This window comes from Pristis pectinata, chromosome 9 (genome assembly GCF_009764475.1).
Source record: "Pristis pectinata isolate sPriPec2 chromosome 9, sPriPec2.1.pri, whole genome shotgun sequence".
Taxonomy (NCBI): Eukaryota; Metazoa; Chordata; class Chondrichthyes; order Rhinopristiformes; family Pristidae; genus Pristis; species Pristis pectinata.
The window spans coordinates 71406087-71431812 of record NC_067413.1 but is presented as its reverse complement, the minus strand read 5'-3'; the positions used below and the strand labels follow the sequence as shown (position 1 = coordinate 71431812).

The 25726-nt window shown below is 39.4% G+C and overlaps 1 protein-coding gene across 1 annotated transcript in view; it reads left to right on the top strand.

Annotated features, from left to right (window-relative positions):
- Positions 1-25726, top strand: part of LOC127574005 (peroxidasin homolog) — a 256921-nt gene that overhangs the window by 49769 nt on the left and 181426 nt on the right. Inside the window, exons 3-4 of the mRNA XM_052022598.1 lie at positions 18711-18782; positions 21003-21074. Coding sequence (XP_051878558.1) covers positions 18711-18782; positions 21003-21074 — 144 coding nt within the window. The remainder of the gene's footprint in view (positions 1-18710; positions 18783-21002; positions 21075-25726) is intronic.

The following is a 25726-nucleotide window of genomic DNA, read 5'->3' as shown; positions in this document are numbered from 1 at the left end:
TTACAAGTTGAATCCTTGAATCAAAATGCTTTGGGAGCTAATAGAAACCCAGTGTAAATGATGGAAGGAGTACGTTGCATTCCAAACTACTCACCCACCCTCTCTATCAAGCACTTCCTGCCCAGCTGTGGTACAGTCCATATGTCCCACGATGGTCTCATTAGCCATCTCAGGACCTGTGAACGTAAAGTGAAAGCAAGTCATTCTTAATCCCAATGGACTGCCTGATAAGAACACCAATCAAATTCATTAAAAAAGAGGAAATGCTAAAACAAAAATTACCAAAGCAGAACAAATAATCAACATAAGCCTAGGTAAATCCAACAATTTTTTCAACAAGCTATAAGTTATGAACAAAACATTTTTCGTTATGTTCTTCATGATATTCTTCAGACCATTTATTCAAGATTTCATCCTAACTCAGAATCAGTATAAACAGCTAGAAATAAAGACACTTTTGTGTATTGAGATATAAATAGAGTTCAAATCAGTTGGGCCGAAGGGCCTGTTTCCATACTGTATAACTCTATGACTCTGTGACTAAGAGTTTCCATAGGGATTTAAACAAAGAGTTAATTTTAACAGTAATTAAAATTACCTCTGACTTGGGCAAGGAATGCCTAAGAAATGTTTTTGCGTTTAGATTTGTGTTTGGAAATTGGTTGGAAATTTGACTATAGTATTAATGCTGGGGATTTGCCATGACTTCAAATAAAGTGGCTGTGTGAGAAAGAAATACAATGTGCCCAAAACTGTAATGTGGTATAAGACGTGCATCAAGTGGACATTGCATGGTGCATACGTGGCCATTTTGGTTATGGGTCACTGTTACAAACTTTGGTAGTACCAAAGGCTCAGCTGCTCTGGAGGGAGTAATTTAGCTGACATCCAACTGGAGTCTAGGATGGGGAGGGAGGTTGCTGCATCATGGGTCACTTAGGTGTTGAGGAGTGGGGGTTGGGAAGAGTTGTCATGAAGTCAGGAGGGTACTACATCTGAGGTTCATTTGGGGCCAAGAGAACACCATTTCAGAGATCAACCTTGAGGCAGGGAGAAAGGGTTTATTGGAGGTTATAACCTCCACTGGGAGTTAAGCATGTGGAAATTCTGGTCTTCGAGGAGGAAGATCATTGAATTAGAGGGGTGGGGGAGGGGGAGGTTGGTTCTGGGGAAATCAGACAACTTGTGGAATTACAGCCAGAGGCATTTGAGGGTTTGAGCAATTGGAAATCAGCACTGTAGGGTAAGGGCCTGAAGGATACAAAACAGGTAATGGGGCTCACCTGCATGGCATTCTGGTCCAGCACAATGATAATAATGCCTAGTTGTCCCAGAGGAGACCAGTGACCTTCACTCAGGGCGCAATATGGACAAATTTCTTGGACAATGCTCCAAATGAATGGAGAATGACATCACTTGACATGCATCTGATGTGGGACTCATGTTGGAAATGCAAGTGCTATTCACACAACGATCCTGTCAGGGTGGGTTTCTGGAGTAATGTCAAACAGCCCAGAAATGATGATTATCACATTTCATTATGGAAAATGTATATTTCTAATTGTATGCTGCTGAAGCAAACACCACTATAATTGAATTTCTGGGTAATTAAATAGATTTTAGCTCATCCAGTGGGATTAAAAGGCAAAGGTCTAGGAGTACTTCAGCACTGAAAAAGGAACTTTAAAAGAGCACTGTGCAGAGATTGTTGTGAGAATGCACAGAGACACAATCAGACTGAGTTCTAGGAAGGGTGAAGGATAAGGGAGTGGTTCAGAAACCAGACTGAGCCTCAGTCTGTGGTGATGGTGGTGTGAGGGCTGGGAGATTTCAACATGTCGTATATTGGCCAGGGCATCAGAGACAACGGTGGGAGTTGAAAGCAAACAATAATAAAAATTCCTAAAAGCAGTGCCTACTTGAGAGTGGTTCTATGAAATTGACTCCTCCACTTCAGGCTAGGTAAACCTGGTCCCCTTCAGCTAATAATTAACTAGGCTTCAACACTCTTCCTACTGGTTTCTAAGTGAATGGTGTATTATGTACTTGTGCCTTGCAGACACAAATGAATTTTCTGCAAATGATCTTAAAACATTTGTTGCACACCATTTCATGTCCATGGATGATGAAGGAAAATTCATGAGTTAAAATGACTTACGGAACAATAGAAATCTGCAGGTATTGTGGACAATATATTCGCTGGTATTTTATTGAAGTTGATCTTTTATTTTTCTGATAACTAACCTTGATGCAAAACTATGCATGGCAGTCTCCATGTGCACACAGAACTAGGAAGAAGTTCTGGAAAAAAGGGCTTGAATTGCAATCTAAGAATCAACACAGACAGCATTCAAGATCAAGATCAAATTCGGGTCTCTGGACCTATGAGGCACAAATACAAACTGCTTCACCATTCTGATGCCCTAATAATCCGATTTTAGATTAGATTCCTTCATGTGGCATGCAGGAACACTGTTGCATGTGAAAACATTTCTTGCCCAGGAAACCACATCACATGACACTTCAATAAAGCTAAACTGCCAGTCTGTGGCTTCTGTAGAGATATTCTTTGTGTGTCTGTGTGTGAGAGAGAGAGAGAGAGAGAGAGAGAGAGGTGAGAGAGAAAGACAAGTGCACCATGGGTACTTATCCCATAGACCTACAACTTTCAGATTTACTGTGACAACTGATCTTTCAACAATTACTCTGAAATGTGGGGGATTGGCAATGCATCATGACATTGGAAAATATTGTTTTCATTATACAATCCATTAAATAAATGTAGTTCTCCTTTGGGATGATTTTTTCTAAGCACCAATTGAGACTAACATTTGTGCCTGAGCCACAAGGGAATGTTTTATGAGCCTGTAACCAGTAAATCAAAGGAAAGGAGAAAGAGAGCATAAAGGTTGTACTTCCAATTAAACTTCATTCAGTGCTGTTGGCTGACAATCAAATTTATCCAGAGTGCTGTCAAAATGTCATCCATCAACCTATCGCTAGCTATTCCCTGGACCCATATTTTTCAGATTTCAGATCCCTAATTACCTTACATAAACTGGATGACTTGAGTTTATTTATGTTTAATAGTGTGATCAAAAGCTGGTCATATATAGATATATAAAAGGACAAGAAACACCTAGTTCTGGAGGTTGATTGAGGTGTTTGATCCTATTCTAAAGTTTACATTGGAAATACCCCCTTAAATTTCAAAATCTGTTAGAATTTTAGATTTAGAGTCCATCTCTTCTAATTTATGCCCATGGATGACAAAGAAACATTTGTGAGTTAGAATGACTTGGAATGACAGAATTTCACAGGTACAGCAGGCAATACATTACTTACTGTATCAGTGAAAGTTCTAACCATTCTGCTTGTGCTGAGCATACTCCCATTTGCCAGAGGACAGCAATTAGCAAATACAGGCAGCTTTGGCATTACGGCAGTTTGGATAGCAGAAATTCACCCTTATGGAATTCACAAGTCACTGTCAAAAAATTTGGGACATGGAATAAAAATTTGCTCTTACAAAATTTATCTAAAAAAAACACTTTTTTTTAAACTAGCATGTGCAGGCGACACAGCTTCGCAGTACGGAAACACACAATTTGGACCATTTTCTGGGAACACACCCCCTCCTGTAACACAGGAATCAGTTGTCCCTTTCTCATTTCTCAAACACATGCAACCTGGTTAAACAGTATAGTGCAAGTGTCCTTTTGTTCCATAATGAATTCAATTCCGTACCTTGCATTTACCTAATTGAAAATTTAGGTGAGACTTCTTACAAAAATGTGCCATTGCCCAAGTGTGGAAATAATGGAGAATGGAATCATCTTGTATCTTATAGATATGGATTTCTTTTTTGCTTCTCAGCAGCAAGATATTAGTTCTAGAAGTTAGCAAACTTTTCCTCCTTTTTGCATCCAAAAATAACCAACAGATTAAATGTTGAAAGGTTCCACATGGCATATATCTCCCGTTATATTTCTTAAGCTATCATTTCAATCATAGTATTTGTCACAACACCCAAGTGCATTGTGACCTCAAATTTAAGTGTCAATTTAATACATTAATGTCAAATTGTGACCTGATTTGGCTGTAGGGAAGAGTTTTTTTGGCACTGTTTAAATTCATTACCCTCAGACCTTATGCAATAAGGCAGTACAAGAGTCAAAACCAGATCCCAGTAGTGGAGGATACTACTGAATTATCATTATTATACTTAAATGTTGCTGCACGTGGAGTCGGAATTATCCATCTATGAGACATTTTACACCATTGTGCCAAATAGAAAATGACTGAATACACAGTTGCTCTGATACACAGGCCTTGGACCTAGTCAGTTACATCTGATATTGATTATACTTATGTCCATACTGGTTATGCAGATCCAAGTATTTTGATTATATTAGTGACTTGAACAGTGCTTTAAAAACATCATGTTTGACAGTATAACTAACCAGTCATGTTTATGCTTGAAGCATGTATTGCAGTTTAATTTTGTTCACATGAGTGGTAGACCACCGGGAAAAACTTGGAACTATATGATCTGCTTTTAAAATAGGTACATTGTAAATTATGACTAAATATAAGTACTTACTTAGAACCTTTGTTTCTAATTGCTGACCAAAGATCTAATTAAACTTTAGACCCTTGAGAAATGTTCAAAGTATTCCTGGATTTTAAAATGGGGAAGTTATGATACTTCAAAGAGGAATTTCAAAGAGGAAAAAGCTTTATTTCACCCTTGAATCTATACTATTATATTCATGTGGCTTTTCATTAAGAGAAGTATCGTAAGGGTACCTAGATCTTATTGAAGATCATTTACCTTTTTGTCTTTTACTTTTGAGACCCTAACATGTCTGTTGCTAATCTACTGTCATACCTCTTCTTTGCCCTCCTTTGAGGGAGATCCCAGATTAGGTTGGAAAATTAGTTTTACCAATTCTTGGTAGCAAGGTATGATCTAGTAATACAAAGGGAAAGGGAAAAGAATGGAAATAACTGAAGCATTTTAGCAATGATTTAAATAAAGATCCAGCTCCAGGGTGTTTCTAAACAGCTTCCAGTTTTACATTTTGAATATCAAGATAAAATGTGTTGGGAGATCAAAATCAGTAACTAGTATAAAGAGTTACACTAAACTAGGAAAAACTTTACTGCAGTGAACATCATATAGCATTCGTTAGACTTTTTTTCCACAGCAACTCGGATATAACCTCCTGGAAGTACAAGCTGATAGAGGTATAGGGAGGGTTGATGGGCATCATCTTAACAGCTTGCATTGTTAAGAGTGCCCTTTCTGCAGCAAACTTAGTAGGATGTTTAAATAAAAGTTTGATGCTGTCTCTCTATCCTATCCTGTTGAACCAATACTTCTTTCTTTATAGTGACATTATAGACATCCTCTTCTTTCACTAGACCAATCAAAGAATGCACTTAGTAGCTGAGTCGGTCTAGAAGATTATTTATCTTCTCATCTTTTACTTTTGAGACCTTGACATGTCAGTTATAAATCTGCTGTCATTCACTTTCTTTGTCCTTCTTAATCTCCTCTCCACCTTTTCTATCCACTTTATGTATAATGACTAAATTAGAAACTTTTTTACGCATAATCAACCTCCTTTTTCTGATTCACTTTGATTTCTATAATTTCACTCATCAATAGAGCTTAAACTTTGGACCCCACCACCCACCCACCCCCAACCCTGGGAATGTTTTTGGTCTGTACCTGAATCTGAAGGCTTTTTGTTGCTCGTTCACCGTTGCACCCTCCAATTTTCATTCCAAACCACCTAGTTCAGATCCCTCATTAACTCACTGAAATTAGTTCTCTATTTGAAGGCTTTCACATTAAATTTCCTTCCTTGTTCTTTTTGCTAACGTGTCTAAATGAAAAAGACATAGTGGCTATCATTTCCTGAACATTCTCCTACATGGTACAGCCTCACATTATTCTCCAGGACGAGGTCCAACCCCACTTCCTTCCGCACTGGTCTAGAAATATACCAGTTTAGTAAGTTCTCTTGTACACACTTCAACAATTCTTTCCCCTATTTAGAGTCAGAGCCATTCAGCACAGAAGCAGACCGACCCTTCAACCCATAATTTCCATGCTGGCCATTGTACTTATCTTCTGTAAACTGATCCTATTTATCTGCATTTGGCCTGTAGCCTTCTATGTCTTGGCAATTCAAGTGCTTGTCCAGATGCTTCTTAAATTATTTTCAGTCTGCATTAGAATAATCAAGGTCTTCCTCCTATTTTCACTACTTCAAAATTTCTTGAATAAATTTGCAATTTTTCTGCAAGTTTGCTACTTCGTCTCTTTCCCACTTCCTTGTGTTTTGTACCAATCCCAGCAGCAGACAAACCCCACTGTTGTTTCATCATTTTAATTGGATTCTGTCCTTAAATACTGAAGCAGATAATACCCTTCTGGTCTTATAAAATTAACTTTGAGCAATAATGCTGCTTCCATGATCTTTATCATTTCCTTTCTTGAATGTTTAACAGCCCAAGGTAGGAGTGTCATTTCTCCCCAGGTCTTTACTTTTTCTACCACATTATACTCCTGTGTTGGTGAATTTTGCCTGCTGCTCACCAACCATATGTTTCATGCCCTGCTGTTATGCATAAGCAATCTAAACTCATTATAGTCTGTTACACAATTCTCTGCAGTGTCATTCCTCTAAGTCATAATTCCTTGATTTCAATGTTCTTTTCCTCCCCTTGCCCTCAGTACCTTTCTGTAACCCCTTTCTAATGCTTCACCTCAGTGCCAGTTTTCTGATTAAATTAAGAAACAGAGAATTGTTTTAGATTTAAAAACTGCCTGATTCTGGTCCAGAAGGAAGTCATTTAAACCATTTAGTGCATTTTTGATTATTTTCCTTTCCTTCTCTTTATTATTCACTCTTAATATGATGTTCATTCTTTCTTTATATATCTCTTCCATATTAACTTGACATTGACCTCACCAACACTAATTAACTTTCCTTCTCGGTTCTTCTTGTGTTTAGTCATTACCTCCCATGATTCCAGACACTCTGTCACCCATGCCGCATTTATTATATTGACAAATTATCTTTAAACTTAAATGTGTAAAAATAAAATTTGTTTATATGCTATGAGAGACTCCAGTTCAGTAAAATCTGGCTCAGCAATACATTCTACCAGCATCTAAAGCTGGCGTGCTTAGATAATGTAATTCTAAATATATCAAAACAAGAACTACTTAAGGAAAATTGAAGGTCAGCATAAAATGGATGCCTAATTGGGCCGGTTCTGGAAATTACCTTATGTATAAAGTTAAGATACCATTAATGGAATCAATGTGGAAAGATCAATTTCTTTAGTTAACATTCCTCTAACCAGAAAGTTAGGTCATACATTCAGCTGAGACCATTAATAAATCAATGTGGAAAAGAAGCAATTTCTTCAGTTAACACACCTCTAACCAGAATGTTAACTGATGGAGAAGTACTTAGGCTGACACTTATTATTCCTGGGACATTGTTAGCAACTGGGTTTCAATTCAACTATTTTGTAACAAGATATGGCATCTTACTGAATGTGTTTTTAAAAAATTAACAATGAGCTGCATATATGGACCTGTTTTGTATTGATATTCCTCCAACTATTGTCAAAGTTGTATTGTTGCCACAACTAAATTAATTAATTTTGTCTTTAGACTTCTACATGTTTTTTTATCTTTTGTCTTCATGGGAATTATCTGATAGCATCTAGTCACGTTACAACAACAACCCTCAACAAGCTAGGTCTCCTGAGTTTAAAAGATCATTAAGAACCAATCATAATATTGGAAGGCATTTCTAAGAGATGTTTTCTGAGGTGTTCCTCATACAGTGGAAGATAAAACGTCCATCAAAATTGATTGGTTTTCAGGAAAATGAAGTGTTCCAAGACGTTTTGATAGATTCCCAGGAATGAAAATTCAAAATTCAATAAGTAAAAAATAAAATTTTGGCTTTTTATTAGACTCATCTATTCCCAATTATGTTAGTCTTATCTGAACTAAGAGAAATCATTAACTAGTCACCTTATGTGTATGGAAACCTAGCACTATGAATGAATGCCCTAACCCTAACCCTAACCCTAATCCTAACCCTAACCCAAGGAAAATAGAAGAATGAATGCACCACCTCACAAACTATCCACCTGCCCATCCCATCAGGCTCCTTCTGCCACATTTGTGGAAGAACCTACAGTTCCCACATTGGCCTTATCAGTCACCTCAGAACCCGAGTGACTGACTAAGGGGAAAATGAAGTACTAAATAGGTGTGAACCATGCCTCAGTGATTGCAACCTTGTCTCTTAGAAAGATAATTGTGGGTGCAAGGCCCACTTGGAAGTTATGAAATCCAGCCCAATGGTTCAATATCCCATAAGAACTGCACTGTTAGGCGCGAAGTTGATGAAATGAGATATGAGACTTGGATCTGTCTTTTAGGTGAATCTTAAAAATCCCATGGCATTACTTCCAAGAAGTTTAGGGACAGTTTCCAATTGTAGTGTCAGATATCTCTCCGTGAAACAGATGTAGATAACGTTCACCTGAAGTGAACCAAACTAGCGGTGATATATGGATATTTTTGTTATTCCCATGTTATGTGGTGCCAGGAATGTATTGAAACATTAAGAAACAAAGAAAGCTGCTAAAACATGTGCATCCTGTTTATTCCTCTCTCTGACCTTTACAAATCTGCACATATATACATAGAACATAACAGCACAGTACAGGACCTTCGGCCCACGTTGTTGTTCCAACATTTAATCCTGCTCTGAGATCTATCTAACCTTCCCCTCCCACATAGCCCTCCATTTTTCTATCATTCATGTGCTTATCTAAGAGTCTCTTAAATGACCTTAATGAATCTGCCTCCACCACCTCTGCCAGCAGTGCGTTCCACACACCTACCACTCCCTGTGTAAAAAAAAACTTACCCCCTACCCCTTCCTCCAGTCACCTTAAAATTATGCCCCCTCATGTAAGCCATTTTCGCCCTGGGAAAAAGTTTCTGACTGTCCACTCGATCTATGCCTCTTATCATCTTGTACACCTCTATCAAGTCACCTCTCATCCTCCTTCTCTCCAAAGAGAAAAGCCCTAGCTCACTCAACCTATCCTCATATATCATGAAAAAATTAATTCATTTTCTTGACATCATCCTGAGCATAACTGATGTGGGAATCACATCAGCTGTGCAGAAGTGCCACACAGTATTTCCACAATGACACAAAACAACTTGGAGAAAACCCCCCAACTCTTTCTCCACTACATTGACGACTGCATTGGGGCTGTTTCCTGCACTTAATCAATCTCATCAACTTTGCCTCCAACTTCCACCCTGCCTTCAAGTTTATTTGGTCCATCTCCAAGACATCTCTCCCCTTTCTGGATCTCTCTGTCTCCATCTCCAGGGACAGATTATCCACCGACTTCTTTTAGAAACCCACTGACTCCCACAGTTGCCTTGACTACATCTCTTCCCACCCTGTCACTTGCAAGGATGCCATCCCTTTCTCTTGGTTCCTCCACCTCCACTGCATCCATTCTTATGATGAGGCTTTCCATTCCAGGAAGTTGGAGATATACTCTTTTTTCCCTTCCACCACCATCAATGCAGCCCTCATCCGCCTCTCCTCCATTTCCCGCACGTCTGTCCTCACCCATCCCTCCCCCCGACATAACAGGGACAGGGTTCCCCTTGTCCTCATCTACCACTCCACGAGCCTCCGCATCCAACACGTCATACTCTGCAACTTCCGCCACCTCCAATGGGGTTCCACTGGCAGGCACATCTTCTCCTTCCTCCACTCTGCTTTCTGCAGGGATTGCTCTCTCCGTGACTCCCTTGTCCACTCATCCCTTCCCATTGATGACCTTCCGGCACTTATCCCTGCAACCGTGCAAAGTGTTACACCTGTTCCTACACCTCCTTCCTCACCACCGTTCAAGGCTCTAGAGAGATCTTCCAGGTGAGGCAGCACTTCACCTGTGAATCCGAGGGAGTCACTTATTGCATCCGGTGCTCCCGGTATGGACTACTCTACATCGGTGAGACCCAACACAGATTGGGTGACCTCTTCGTCGAGCACCTCCGCACTGTCCGCTGCAACAGCCAGGACCTCCCAGTGGCTTCCACATACTGCTCCCGTACTGACATGTCTATCCACAGCCTCCTCTACTGCCACATTGAGGCCAGGTGCAGGTTGGAGCAACGCTTCATATTCCGCCTTGGTAGTCTCCAACCTGATGGCCTCAACATTGATTTATCTAACTTGCTCCTCTGTTTTTCCCCCCTTTTTCCCTTTGTTTCCCCTCATCCCCGTGGTCCCCTTTCCCTTCTCTTTCCCCTCCCTGCCCTTCATGACCTGCCCACTACCTTCTATTCCCCACCCCTTTATTCCATGGTCTACTGTCCCTCATCCTACCAGATTCCTTCTTCAGAAGTTCCAGTACTGATCCCTGCAGACCACCACTGAACACAGATCTCTAGTCACTCCACCACTACCCTCTATGACCTAGCCACTTTGTATCCAACTTCCAACTCACCATGGATCCCATGTGACTTAATCTTCTGGACCAGACTACCATGAGGGACCTTGCCAAATACTCTACAAAAGTCCATGTCGACGGTATCCCAATACTAACTTTTCCAATCATCTTTGTCACGTTCTCAAAAAACAATCAAATTTGTGAGACGTGACCTCCTCCACACAAAACCATGCTGACTTTCTTGAATAACTCCATACTTTTCCAAATGTGAGTAAATCATGTCCCTAAGAATCTTCTCCAATAATTTCCCTGCTGTAGATGTAAGGCTCACTGGCCTCAAATTTCCTGGTTTAACCCTGTTGCCCTTCTTAAACAAAGAAACAACATTGGCTATTCTCCAGTCTTTCCAGACCTTGCCTGTGGCTAAACAAAAACAATTTAACACAGGGCTATTTCATTTGAAAGGTTTTTCTCTGCTCTGCCTTAGGTACACTTTGAAGTTTTGAATTGCACAGCATAATAACAAGTTTTCCTTTCGCTTAAAAATGTATAAATCTGACACTAAAAACATACCGAAGAAATGGGTCAAAGTTGAAAAAAAGAGAGTTATGTGGTGTCTATTAAACAGAATTATGAACAAAGTCATTACCAGGGAGGGCAAGAGTAACACACTGTCCTTTAACAGATTCATCCCAGGCAAAATGAATCACATTGATGTCTCTTAGATGGAATGCTGGGTTGCTGAGGAGAGTTAAAGTAGTAATTTGTGAAGCATTGCCAATCATTATAAAGGGGTAACTGTGCAGAGAGGAGACTAGTGAACTGGAAATAGGTCAATGCAGTACTCATATTCATAAGTGTGACAAATTAAATTCACAGGGTTATTAACCTTTCTCTTAACTCCCCAGTAGACTATAGTAATCAATTAAATACATGTTGTATTTAATTTGCAGATTTTTAATTAAGCTCCACACAGTAGACTATTAGTAAAGTTCAAAACTAGGGTATGCCTTGGAATGTGATCTTTAGCTAAAGATTTGAAACAAATAGACTTAAAGCTAGGGCAGGAGGAAAGAGGAAGGTGTAAACGTGGCTGGGGAAGGGCTAATGTGACTTATGCTGGGGACCAATGTTTGGAGCACTGCTTTTTCTAATTTGCAACAATGATTTGGAGTTCAAAAGCCAATATAAATTGCTCAGACCTACACAAGATACCAAACTAACTGGATCAAATTAGAATTGTTATTAGGAGGTTCTTTAAAAACATAATTGTTACATTGAATAAACTTCCGAATCAGAATTGGGGAAAAAAATCACCGCAATCAGTTTAGAGTCTAAATTGAAGGGGTTTTGTGGTGGGCAGTTGAAAGAACAAGCTGAAATGGCCTCCTTCAATGCAATGATCTTGTGACTGTGGTATTTGTGATCTTGCACCATGTCAAGTTCTTGACAAAATATTACTACTTTTGACGTATGGGTAGGTTAACATGGGTTTAAATGGGCGGTGCGGACTCATTGGGCCAGAAGGGCCTGTTACCGTGCTGTATATATAAAAAGATATTTTATTTACTCGCATTTACTCTGAACCTTTCAACAGAACATTAGTCTCTGAAAAGGCAAAGAAAAAACTGTAGATACTGGGAATCTGAAATAAAAACAGAAAACGCTGGAAATATTCTAGTCCAGATGACCTGAAAAGCTAAATATTTCTTTCTCCACAGAAGCTTTCTGACCTGCTGAGTACTTCCAGCATCTTCTATCTTTATTTTGCATTAAACAGCAACAGCATTAAATTGAGCAAGCTGATGTGCTGACGCATAGCAAGATATTTGTCAATTTTGCCTCCACCAATTACTTATAAATTACCACAGAACTCTGTCTCGGCAGGTTTTTTCATCTTTCACCCTGCAGTGACATTGGCAGATTTCTGTTCTTATTTGTAAATCCATACAAGGAAACGGAAGGCTCGTTTGGGTAACAGGTATGGTTTTCTACTGCTGTGCCTGCATTACATTGCCTAGTAATGGCTGGAAAAGCTTGAGCACTAATATATCTCAGCTGGTATTCATCATGTACCAAGGATTTGTAGTGTTGGTGAATCAGGAGACAACTAAAGAGAGCAGTACTATGCTAGTTAATATATCTGAAATTATTCTCATGACAACTTAGCATGAGAATAATAACATTTTAGGACTTTCCCGAAACATCGGGACTTCACCTTAGCATGTCCAGAATTCAGCTTTTACACTAGCTTGAATTTATGTTCCCCAGCATAGTATTGTATTTTCATAAAATAATCTAGATTTACCTTTTTCATTCCATTAACTGCAGCATTTTTCTATAAGTCACCACTCAGCAACTTGCTATCCACCCCTGACTCATTTCTTAAATACTTGATATTGAGATCAACCTTGTGGCTTTCCAACATGTGATATCACTCCCAATGTTCTTGGCGACAGTGTCAGTTTGACCACAGCACTGTACGATATGTCATAACTTCCTCTGAATTGTATTCTTCAGTTCTAGTTAAGATGCTCGATCTACGATGGATTTGGTTGACAATTAGTTTTCATTGTTTGTGTTAGTTGACCATCAGGTTACTCAGACACCTGAATCATTTTCAGTCTCATCTTTAGTTTGCTTCAATGCATATTTGTATATATGTTTTGCATGCCTCAAAAGGTCCAGAGTTCAATCTTCTTGCTGTGTTGATTTCAGTCATAGTAAAACCTTTGATGTAACTTTTGATCACAGTACCCTGGTTATTAAGAGAAGTGCATAATATATTGATGTTAGATTTATTGTATAATATAACTGCTGTGACATCCTTTTAGGTCAAAGGATGGGTATATCAAGACACAGATTGCTGGAATTTTTAATATTAAGAGAATCAATGGCTATGGGGGTTTATGCAAGAAAGTGGTGCTGAAAAGAGCAGCCATGATCTTACTTGAGTGGCAGAACCGTCATGAGTAGGCAAAGTACAAAATTATGTACCTCAACAGGGTTGTTCTTCTTTGGTTTGCAATCAGAAAGTCAAGAGTTTGAATATCTGGTCTAAACATTAAAAGAAACAGGGTAAAAATCATTCAAGGTTATTCTCCCATCAATAATGCTAACCCAGCACTTAGATATTCGGTCAAAACAATCCAAACTTTCATAAATAACTTGTAAGACCACTAATCCTGTCCAGTCTTGTCTCCCCGAGCAAAGGATCATTGATGTATTAAAGAGGATTCAGAGCTGACGAGAAACATTTCCATACCTCCTGATAACACCAACAACAGATTTCCCATAATATTGTAATCAAATACACCTTAGAAAATTATTACTCCAGTGCCACTGAAATGATCTAATGCCGTTTGTGGAACACAACCAGCCAAGACTGATAGGCTTGAATCATTTTCCTCTGATTACTTGTTTTCCTAGGAGATTATAGGAGGAATTATCTACTAAGCATTTTCCTTTTGCAACCAAGAGAAGATTAGGACTGCACAGGCCTTTCAAATAAATTGAGGTGATTTCAAGATAGCACATTTTATGCATGTGCTGTTGAATAGGACAAGAAATTGCTCTGCCATTTTTGGCAATGGGACACCAGGTTGGGTCAGCCTAATGTTTGTGAATAATACATAAAGTGCAAGAACTACATTTGTAAGGTTCACAGCACAGCATTGTTGGGTTCCCTGTGTAACACCATGGTGATACTGAGATAGCTGGTTTCAATATGAGCATTTCCTTATGGATGCATTGCCAGTTCTCACACTCGTTAGCATGTAGCACAGCAGGTGTTATCTATGCTGCCAGCTTTTAAAGGGACATACCACAATACAAACAACATTCTTCCAGCTCCAGGGGACTGAATGAATGAATGCATAATGATGAGAAGGAGGTGGAAAAATGCTCCCAGGGAGTCAGGGTGACCTGATAGGCTGGTGAAGGATAATGCCCACAGGAGGCATAGCGATTTTGCATGTGGCCACAGTGACCCTCCAGGATTGAAGCCAAGCACTCCTGGCAGGATGGTGCTAATATGGTGCCTGTAAAGACGCGGAGGTAGTTTTTGAATGCTTGCCCTTATGAGAAGCCGGTAATGCAGGCGGAAGCAGGTGGCTGCTCTGCCTGCAATAATCTTGAGACTAGGAAGCTGAGAATGACTGTGTCTCTGACTTTTATGGGTAAAGCAATTACAGCAGAGAGGACATACCTGAGACTGCAGGAAACAACAGGCATAAGTATTTAAATAGCAAATTTCAGGAGAAATGGGGTTGGTAATACCTGATTGTTCTGTGTGTAAATGGAAACTGCCATTTTAAGACTAATAAGGTTGAAAAACCTCCCTACAGGTGCATTTTGTATGTTGCTCTGACAGTGATGATTGTCTGGGATGGGTTGATGCTAGACAAAATGATAGAGAAAATAAAACCCTACTGAAAAACGAGGAGGCAGATTTTTCCAGAAATATATTCACAATTACTCTATTCCTGGTTAATCCAGTTTTCGAAAACATGATGCCATTACTCTTGGACCTCTGTAATTGGTTTCTGCCCCATTGTCTTAGTAGATTGAAACAACTTTTTTATTCTTTATTTTCTGATATTCTGAGCTGTGTTTACAAAAACTCAAGATAGAATCTTTCATCATGCAAATAAACTTAGTTTCCTTGAACGCTATTTTACTAACAACTCTTTCCAATTAGAAAATTGACTCAGAATTCCAACTTTACTCTTTCATGTCAAAGCATGCTACATACATTACACTGTATCTGAGCTGCACTAATTGGCACCTCCAGGTACAGTACTGGCAATATGCTTCAAGCTACATTGTATGTTGAACACATTTCATTGCCGACACACTGGACTTCCATCCATCATTCTCTTCACACATCTGTCTCCATATACTGCATTTGTCATGTGATACATTTGCAGTAAGCACAATTTTCAAATCACAAGATTCTCCATAACCACAGTCTCCAGGTGGAACATGCCCTATAAATTGAACACCTAATGCATTAACACTTCATCATTAAACATGCCACAAAAAATGGTTTTGTTTGTCACAAGATCATAGGTCTTTTCATCTTTACAATTTACTATAGATTACAGTCTTCCTTGACAGGCCAAACCTTCCAAACTGCTGTGCATCTGTACTTTTCATGACATTTCTCCCAACAGTGTGACTCCTTGGTATTTCTCTTCCATCATGTTTTCTCACAACAACACATTGTCAAGGAGATGATAGATTGAAGAATGCATCAATAGTGTAATGTCTCTAAGTCAGCTTCTGTCAGAAACACTTAGATCCACAATACCAATTTATCGTCCAGTCCTAGGTTATTTTTTTCCATAGTGATATTGCATCTTGGATCCTTGTATATAAGAAATTGAAAGCTAAAGGCACTATTTCTTTGACAGTACAGTGAATAGATGGAAATTGAGTTGGTTGCTAAACTTTAAGAGCCCGTAGGTTGCAGAATATAAAAGAAACAAGATGCTGGAGGAACTCAATGGGGCAGGCAACATATATGGAGGGAAATAGACAGTCAACATTTTGGGTCAAGACCCTTCTTCTGGACTAAAAGATGGAAGGGGGACAGCCAACATAAAAAGGTGAAGGAAAGGGGTGGGGCAAGAGCTAGCAGTCAATAGGGGTCATAATTTAAAATGGAGATCAAAAGGATGTTTTATTTCAGAGGATCATGAATGTTTGGAATTTTCTACCCTAAAAGCTGTTGAGGTAGAGTCATTGAATGTATGTAAATTTAAGAGGTGTGATTAGTAAGTTTGCAGATGACACATACATTGGTAGTGCTGTTAACAGTGTGGAGGCAGGCTTCGGCTACAGAATAGTAGTGAGCAGTTGGTAAGATGAGTTGAGAAAGAATTTAATCCTGAAAAATGTGTGAGATAATGCACTTTGGAAGGAATTATAAGGCTAGGATATACACCATGAATGGTAAGACCCAAGGGAGCACTGAAGATAAGAGAGATCTTGGAGTACATGTCTAAGGATCCCTGAAGGCAGCATCATGGGTAGATAAAGTGGCCAAGAAAACATTTGCCTTCATTAGCAGCGGCATTGAATATAAGAGCAGGGACATTAATAGTACAACTTTATAAAACATTCGTTAGGTCACGCCTGCGGCACCGTGCACAGTTTTCGTCATCACACCAAAGGAAGGAGGTGACTGCACTGGGGAGGGTGCAAGGGAGATTCACCAGGATATTGCCTGGGGTGGAGCATTTATAGATAGGTTAGAAAATGAGATTTTTTTCTCTTTACAGAAGTGTCTGTAACCTGAGGGTATAGGCTAAATGCAAGTGCTGGGAGAGTTAGAGAGGTCTTGAGGATGGTTTTCACCAAGAGTGTTTAAAATCTGGATAGCGTTGGCTGTCGTGTAGTAACATCCTGTTATCATTTTAGGCAGTGACATAAACATACTGAGCGATTCCTGCCATAATTGTCTAAACTGCTCATACAGTTGGCGCAACAGCAGTTGCCCTTGCATGCCCAAATGGAGTATTTAAGAGTGAAAGAAAAATATAACTTGTGAGGTGACAGAACTGCACATTGAATTAGATCAGCTGCTAAGGGTGACATTCATGGAACAAAGTAGCAGAAAATGTTTACAGCTGAAAGAAACTTTCTTGAAAGGCAGTCACCAGTGTTTCCACTATCCAATTAGTTTTCAGTTGGCTACCAGTCTAAAAATAACATCCTACAGCTATTGTACATACTCCTGGTTCAGTGGTTTCAGTATGATCATAAAACTGAAAAGAAAGATTTGTTTGGATATACAAGTTTTAAATGCCAAGAAAGATTTGGCACACGTTACTTTGTCCTTGAATGGACAAGTTATTGGTTACACAGCAAATTAATACTCAGATATTGGACTCAGTCTAATCATAATGTTTTTGCAGAGGAAAAAACAATTCACTGTTTACTTTCCTGCAAAGAACAAATGAATAAATGTTTGACTTGTCTCCCAGGCACAAAATGAAAATCAGTTTTTCTATATTGGGCTGGCATGTTGAAAACCTATTCCAACCAGACTTGTTTATTCCTGGTAATAAAAGTACATTTGTATTGCTGGGAGACAATTTAGAAACTTTCTGAGAGTTCTGATCACATACCATCTTGTCATTAATGGCCAGGATTGGACTGGATCCAGCTGTGGCTCACAGTCATCTCCCTTCTCCCTGCCCACCAACAAACCCACTACTGCCCTGGCTGAACTAAACTTTCATGGCTGTGCAGCTCCTAATGACCTGGAGGTCATGGTCTGAGTGGGGTTTTGGCCTTGGGCAGTGTAGTCCGCAGTTTGACCTGATAACCTTCTCTCAGCTCATGCTGTCAAAGAACTTTTAACTACTTCCAAATGTCTCTAGTAATCAGACACATCTAGAAGCAGTTTTGAAAACAAAACCACTTTTTTTTAAAAAAAAGAGCATTTAATATTTGAGAAGCAAATTGAACTGCTGTTAATTCATTAAAAACATAGATATCCAGCCAAATATAAAAAAAAGAAAAGCTTTGAGATGCAGGACTGACACTGTCTCAACCCAAAAAGTCTACAACTTCTCTGCCTCCACAGATTCTGCTTGACCCACTGAGTTCCTCTAGCAGTTTGTTTTTGCTCCAGATTCCAGCATCTGCAGTCTCTAGGGTCTCCACAGAATTATGGAAGATTTTTTTCTGTGTAGCATGTTACATATGAACCTATTCTTTATAGAGGAAATCGTTTTCATTATGTGTGCAGCATAATAGTGACTTGATAGAGGTGTACAAGGTGATAAGAGGCATTGATCGAGTGGACAGTCAGAGACTTTTTCCCAGGGTGAAAATGGCTGACATGAGGGGGCATAACTTTAAGGTGATTGGAGGAAGGTAGAAGGAGGATGTCAGAGGTAAGTTTTATTACACAGAGAGTGGTGGGTGCGTGGACCGCACTGCCGGCACAGGTTGTGGGGGCAGATACATTAAGGACATTTAAGATACTCTTAGATAGCCACATAAATGACAGAAAAATGGAGGGCTATGTGGGAGGGAACAGTTAGATAGATCTTCAAGCGGGATAAAATGTCGGCACAGCATCGTGGGCTGAAGGGCCTGTTCTGTGCTGTAATGTTCTATTTTCTATATATTGTGAAAATCAAGATTTATTTTTTACCTATATACAGATTGTTGAACAATAACCAAATCAAAAGAATACCAAGGAAAGCATTTGAGGACCTGGACAACCTGAAATACCTGTAAGTACAGATCTTTAAATTCTGATATGCCCTATACTTTGATTATTGCATTGATTTTAGTTTCTGTGGATTACAATAAATGGGGTGAGTGATATACTTGCACCTCTCACAATCTTACATTCTACTGCCTTTAAACTTGCTATCATATTGGGTAAGGTAATAAAAGGGTATTTGGCTGGAATCTGATTTTTCTATTAGGTGAGTAAGGTTAAATGAGGGATCTAGTGACCAGAACAGTGGTTACGTCTTATGGTTTGTTTTAACTTGCAGAAATTTCATGGTCTACAAAATCATAAGACTCATTGTTATGAACTAGCTAATAGCGTTTTATCAGAAAATGAGTTGTGTAGCAATTTCTCCATGATTTCTGAAGCCCACCATTTCTCCTCTGGATTCTCTGTGTGCAAGTTTGAAGAGAAGCACAAACATTGATAGTATGCAGTGCCAGTCTAGGGAGCACTCATGCAAAATTCATTCAGGTATGAGCAGCCCATGGACAGTGCAGGTCACTTTTGCAGAAGCAGGGCTTCACGATGAATATAATTCCTTCCTGGATAAAACATTGAGGACTTGCGAGCTTGTGTGGTCTGGCACTGGGATTTAACTTCAGGTAGGTGTCCTTTGCCTCAGTATTCATGAATAAATTATGCCTCTGTGTTCGTGAATAAATTAAGCCTCTGTGAGCAACATCAGATTTCTTTTAACTTCGGAATTGCTGGATAACTGCAAGCTGTTATTACAAATAACTGCCAGTTGAATGAAGTGTATTCCACTGTATGCTAAACATGCATTTCCATATCCAATTGTCATGGTCTTTCCAAGCGTGACCCAAGTGGGTCTAGCTCCTTCCATGAGACTGAACTAACTTTGTCTTATGACAACTTGGGTATTGTGAGAGAAGTACTGCTCCCAGAGTTCGTATGGTCTACATGCCTGGTTTCTGCTGGCAAGTTCTGAAGCCACAAAATGTCATTTGCTATAACGGTCACTGCAGTCTGAAAAATGTTGTTCCAGGCTATGTTTGGGCTGCAGTCGAGTATCAACCAATTTGCAATCTATTCAAGTACAAAGCAGATAACTATTGCTTTGTTCACCAGAACAAACAATGCCATCACTTTATCAATGGAAACTAGAAATAGCCAAAGACAGCCCTGTGTTTTTGTCCAGATTACAATAGTTCCTTAAATCTGTGAGAACACATTAATTGCATGGGTGTAGCCCTGCAAATTCTTCACACAGTGGAGAAACCTCCAAAAAAACATAAAGGCTTCCATTTTAACATGTGGCTAATTTGTGTTTGTTTGCATGGTTTGTGCTACTTAATGTATTTCCTCCTTTCAACAGTCTTGAACCTTTGTGTTACAATGATCCATTATTCCTCTCTTTGATTTGGGAGGAGGAGGATAATATACAATGTTAGCTGCTTGGATCTGTTACAATCCTGGCTTTAATAAAATGTGTGTGTCACTCACATTCACCTGCCGGAGCAAGGTATAATGAGATTTATGTATCAAGGTAAACTATAATCAAACACACAGAGTAAGCAGAAATAACAGTTCTTGAAAACAAGTACTACAAATCCAAAATCATTCAGAAAATGCTGGGAATATTCAGTAGGTCAGGTGGCATCTGTGAAGAGAGAAAAGCAGAGTAATATTTCAGTTCAACATCTTTCATCCATTTCCTCTCCACAGATGCTACCTGACAGGCTGAGTATTTTCAGCATTTTCGATCTCATTTTTGATTAAATCAGTTGACTAGAACTTGGAGCTTCCTGCTACATAAAACAAAGAACAAGCCACACATGTGGTTTACTATGTGTTGTCCAGCTTCACCGTGCAATGTAGAATAAATGCAGAACTTCGAACATAAGAGGATTTATGAGGACTAAATTAAAGATTCTGAGGATTACAGGGAATTAAATGGAGATGTTTAAAAAGTATCAAAGAAACATATCAAAGAGGCATTTAGACAGGCACATGAACATGCAGGGAATGGAGGGATGTAGATCATATGCAAGCAGATGGGATTAGTTTAATTTGGCATCGTGGTAAGCACAGACATTGTGGGCTGAAGGGCCTGTTCCTGTGCGGTACTGATCTATGCTCTGGGTGTAAACAGGGGAAAGGGAACACAAGTGGAATTAGAAATAGCTACAGCATGAAGTTGGCACTGGCTTTGAACAATATTTCTGAATTTCATTTTCTGATTTATTTTTAGCTACCTGTATAAGAATAACATCCGTGCAATTGACAGGCAAGCATTTAAAGGGCTTGTGTCTCTGGAGCAGCTGTAAGTAAATTTAATACCTACTAAGTGAATCAAAATATTTTAGGAATCTTTGCTATATTAATAATGCACTTCTGCACCTTTTTAAAGTCTTTGACTTTGAAATTCTTTGGAGTTCTTTCCATCAGTACAAGTGTTTCGAAGCTGAATGCCTGACACCTCTTGGTCCAAAGCCAGAAACCCCATCACAAATCCTGGAGATGAGGTTATTGATATAACCAGGGAAAATGAGCATCATATGTAAATACATTTCACCAATGTTACCTTAGTATGCTGACAGTTGTTCTGCTTAAGATACACCCAGGTCCTCCTTGGGAGCAATAGTTTGCATTTACTGCAGATAGAATCATTGGGTTTTCAGAGTAAGCTAAAATAATATGCTCTGAGATTGTTTAACTTACTCTTAGAAAGGTAAATCTATGGCACAACTGTTTATTAGCAAGAAGTAATGGTTCTACTTGACATCAGGTAGCGCCCTGGATGGAATTTCCAAAGAAAACCTGTGACCTCTGGCATCTGGGCCTCAGTAGTACCTCTAGATTACAGATGTATCCACGCCCCTACTCGACAGGACTTTAAATAACTGCAGCAAATTGGACAGAATAGCAGTAAAAATAGATGCTTCTGAGACATTGGACAGGAATTAGACTTTCCCTTTTCTGCAGCCCAAGGAATTTCAGGGCCTTTGCTCTTACTCCATTGTTAATTAATTTCTCTTTTTCATTTTAAGTACCTGTTATGCATACATTGAGAGGCCAGCTGTTTTAGTCAGTGGTGAGGTGGGGCTCACTGAAGCCTCTTCAAATCCCACTCTGTATCTCACCGTATCATTAAATTCTGAAGACTCTCCAAACCAAATCATTATTACCCTAACTGCAAAGGGCAAATGTCCATTGGGAGAGTTAGGGCCGAAATCCATCTGTGCTGGTTCATAGTTAATATATTTCAGTGAGGGTGTTCAGTCCCTGTTCAAATCCCCAGTAAAGTCGATTTCTTATTCCAGGTAGCTGGGTGAATACATTAAATACTGCAGAACAAACTGACCGTCTTGAATATGTCTTAAGCTTTTACTCTTTTCCCTTTCATTTTAACACAGTTTATAACAAAAAAAAATGAATTTTCCAATCGGGTATGTTTAATGTCAGTTCATCTGTTTTGTATCTTGATATGAATGTTGGATCTTCACCCTGTTTCAATGTCATTTTTATTACTGGAATCTGATTTGTTGGGAAAAGGAGGAATCTTCATCAATCAAGCAGGAGACTTGCTTAAATATTAAATGATTGTCAGGTATGACCAACCAGTTTGATGTTTGATCACGTAGGACATCTGTCCTTTTCTATGTCTTACCTCCCAGAGGTCCTGTCCAATTGAATGTCAGAAACTGAATCTGTTTTGAATTCCCTGTTTCCCAGCTGACTTGTTGGATGAGCAAGCATGCTATTGCCATGTATCTGTCATCAACAAGGCAATAAGCAAACTGGGATTGCAGAGTAGGGTGGTATCATGTAGTGTTATATTAAACATGAGGTTGCTCTTTCAGGTTCTTTACCCTTTTGTTTTTCTGTCACATCCCAGTGCTTTTCTCCTTCTGCCTTGACAAAGGGTGGCAGTGGATTGGGATACCTCCTGAATTGTTCTGAAAGATTTCATAATTTTTGTCAACTTAATATCCTCTGCATTGTCACATTCCCTTTAACTTGTACTTGCATACATTTTTTCCTCTCCCATTGCTGGTACACTCCCTGTATTTGTCCAAAGCAATATCTGGAGCTGAGCATAAGTATGTTGACCTCAGAACACATTCCTTTTAAGCTCATCTCAAACACTTTTCTTAACATTTGAACATAAAATGTGCCCATATCAGATCATTTAAACTTGTGTTTCCATATTTACATTCAATAACACACAGGTTTATTAAACTGCTTTGCTAGTAAATATTTAAAAATGACATGCCACTGCCACTATTTACTTTCTCAACACTTAATGGTAGTTATGTAAGTGGTGGAAAATATAATTGCATTGTACAGAATATCAGCAAGATTGGACAACATGAACCCAGAGCAAAAATGTTATCCTATTTATAGTCATCATTTGCCTAGAAATTCTAGTGCCCTATAACGGCTGCACTGAATGCGTGTCACAGTTGAGTATGAATGATTGTGTTGGTTGTTAACGTGTCAGAGGCTCAAGACCTTGGGCACAAGGGACCGGGAGGTACATATATTTAGAACTGTAATTGTGCTTCCTGGTCCTCACATCTGAGGCAAGGCTCAGGAAATGGAGGCCAAAGGCCTGATTAAGCCAGTGCTATAGCTGAGTTGAGCCCTGCTTTAATTGATGGGGGTGATGGATTGGAAGCAGGAGACCAGCATTTTTTAGTGGTTTTCTAGTGGGGAAAGGAATCAGGAGTGGGAGACCCTTCTTGTTGAAGGTTATAGGAGTGGAGGCTGACACTAAGTGGTGGGGGTAGGGAGAGAGGATAGGGAGTAGGTGACTGGCACTTGGTCTTTGTAGTGGATGGGACCTTGAGAAGGTAATGTCTACTTGGTGATGGTGATCAGAAGTGAGAGACTGACAGTTGGTACAGGTGGTTAGGTGATGTGGACCAGTGTCACATTGAGGGGAGAGGCACAGATTGGGAGATTGTGTGGATGTGCTGCAGATTAGGGGATGACAGTGGGGTTAGTTCAATTTGGTGGGAGAATGGTGGTGGGGCAAGGATAAAGGTAAGTAACTTACTTAACTGGTTGACATTTACTCCAGCACTGTGCTAGTAAGACCATGTTGTGTTAGGAGTGCCCAACAGCACCCCACTCTATGGTCCAAGTTTCCCCTCAGTACTCCAAAAGAACCACTACATGGGGAATGACTTGCATTGCTGACGTTAATATCATCTCATGGCTACACAGGAGAATGATAACAGGAAGTACCCCATTGAATTTCTAGTGTGATACCAAACAACAAAAAGTTGTTATCATGTTTCACGCTGGAAAAATCAATTTCTGGCTGATTAATGCTGAAAAAAAAGTTTTGCAATTGAAGTTTTAGGCAAGTTTCTGAACTGTTAAAAAGTAAGCCCTTTGAAAAGCTATCAACATTCAGGTGGATGACCTCCAAAACATACTCTTATTTTCTGTCTTAATGGCACAAATCCACGTGAACAAACATCACTAAGGCATGGCCTTAAGCTCAGCACATTCAGTTGAAGACGTCAATGCCAGAATTAACTCTGAGTCACTTTTTTTAACCCTTGGCTCACTGTCCAGTACATCATGATGCTGATGGTAATGAATAAAAGATTTGAACAGGTAAATGCACTTCTGGCAACTTCAACACTGACTGTGATTATAATAAGCTCAACACATCCCTTTCAAATCTAGACAATAAAGGTGAACAAAACACCTGCTTTACTAATGATCTCCTCATTGCCAATTAAGGCCAGCAGTGGTCCTGTCTGTTTACCCATCCTTCCAGCACATCACTGGCATCTATAATTATTAAGCACGTTTTTGCCATATGGCATTTAGGATTTTGGCCTGCATTTCAAGCTATTGCATTAATGTCAAGACACAGCCAGCTGAGCTACTTATATTTCATTCCAAATGGAATATCACCTGTTGTGAATGAAAAATTAAAAGGAGATTTTTTTTTGTTGATCTAATCAAGGCCCATATTTTTGAATCAAAAAAATCCTAATTGCTTTCAATGTTCTTTCATAACATAGTTATTTTTATCCTTCCATCTGCTTCTGCATTGAGGATGTTGATTCTTTATTAAACAGAGGATATGTTGGGAGACGCCATGAGTAAACAATGAGGCAGGTGTGTCTTCAACTTTCTTTTCTTCCTGCCAGAAATGTGTGGTCTATTTATGAATGACATTCTAAATCCTTTCTCATGAAAGGTAAATCTGGTATTCTGCAGATAAGTTTGGATCAAGAAAGCTGTGTGGCCTATCCTTCCAAAAGATCAACCCCTTCATAGATTTGTAGAGTTATATAGCATGGAAACAGGCCCTTCAGCCCAACTCATCCATGCTGATCAAGATGCCCATCTAAACTAATCCCATTTGCTTGTGTTTGGCCCAGACCTCTCTGAACTTTTAGTATCCATGAACCTGTTCAAATATTTTTTAAACATTGTAATTGTACCTGCCTCTACCACCTCCGTGGGAGCTTGTCCCATATACCTACCACCCTTTGTGTGAAAAACTTGCCCGTCAGATCAAATTTAAATCTTTCTCCTCTCACTTAAACCTTAAACCTATGCCCTTTAGTTTTAGACAACCCCCCCCCCCAGAAAAGAGACCGTGACGATCTACCCTATCCATCTATGTCCCTTATAATTTTATAAACCTTTCACTCTTCAGCCTCTTTCAATCCAGGGAAAACAGTCTTAGCCTATCCAATCTCCCCTTATAACTAAAGGCCTCCAATCCAAGCAACATCCTTGTGAATCTTTTCTGCACCTTCTCGAGCTTAATCACATCCTTCCTGTAATGGATCGACCAGAACTGCACATGGCACTCCAAGTGCAGTCTAACCAACTCTTTGTACAACTGTAACAAGATGTCCCAACTCTTATACTCAGTGCCATGGCAAATGAAGGCAAGCACCCCATACACCATTTTCACCACCTTGTCTCTCTGAGTTG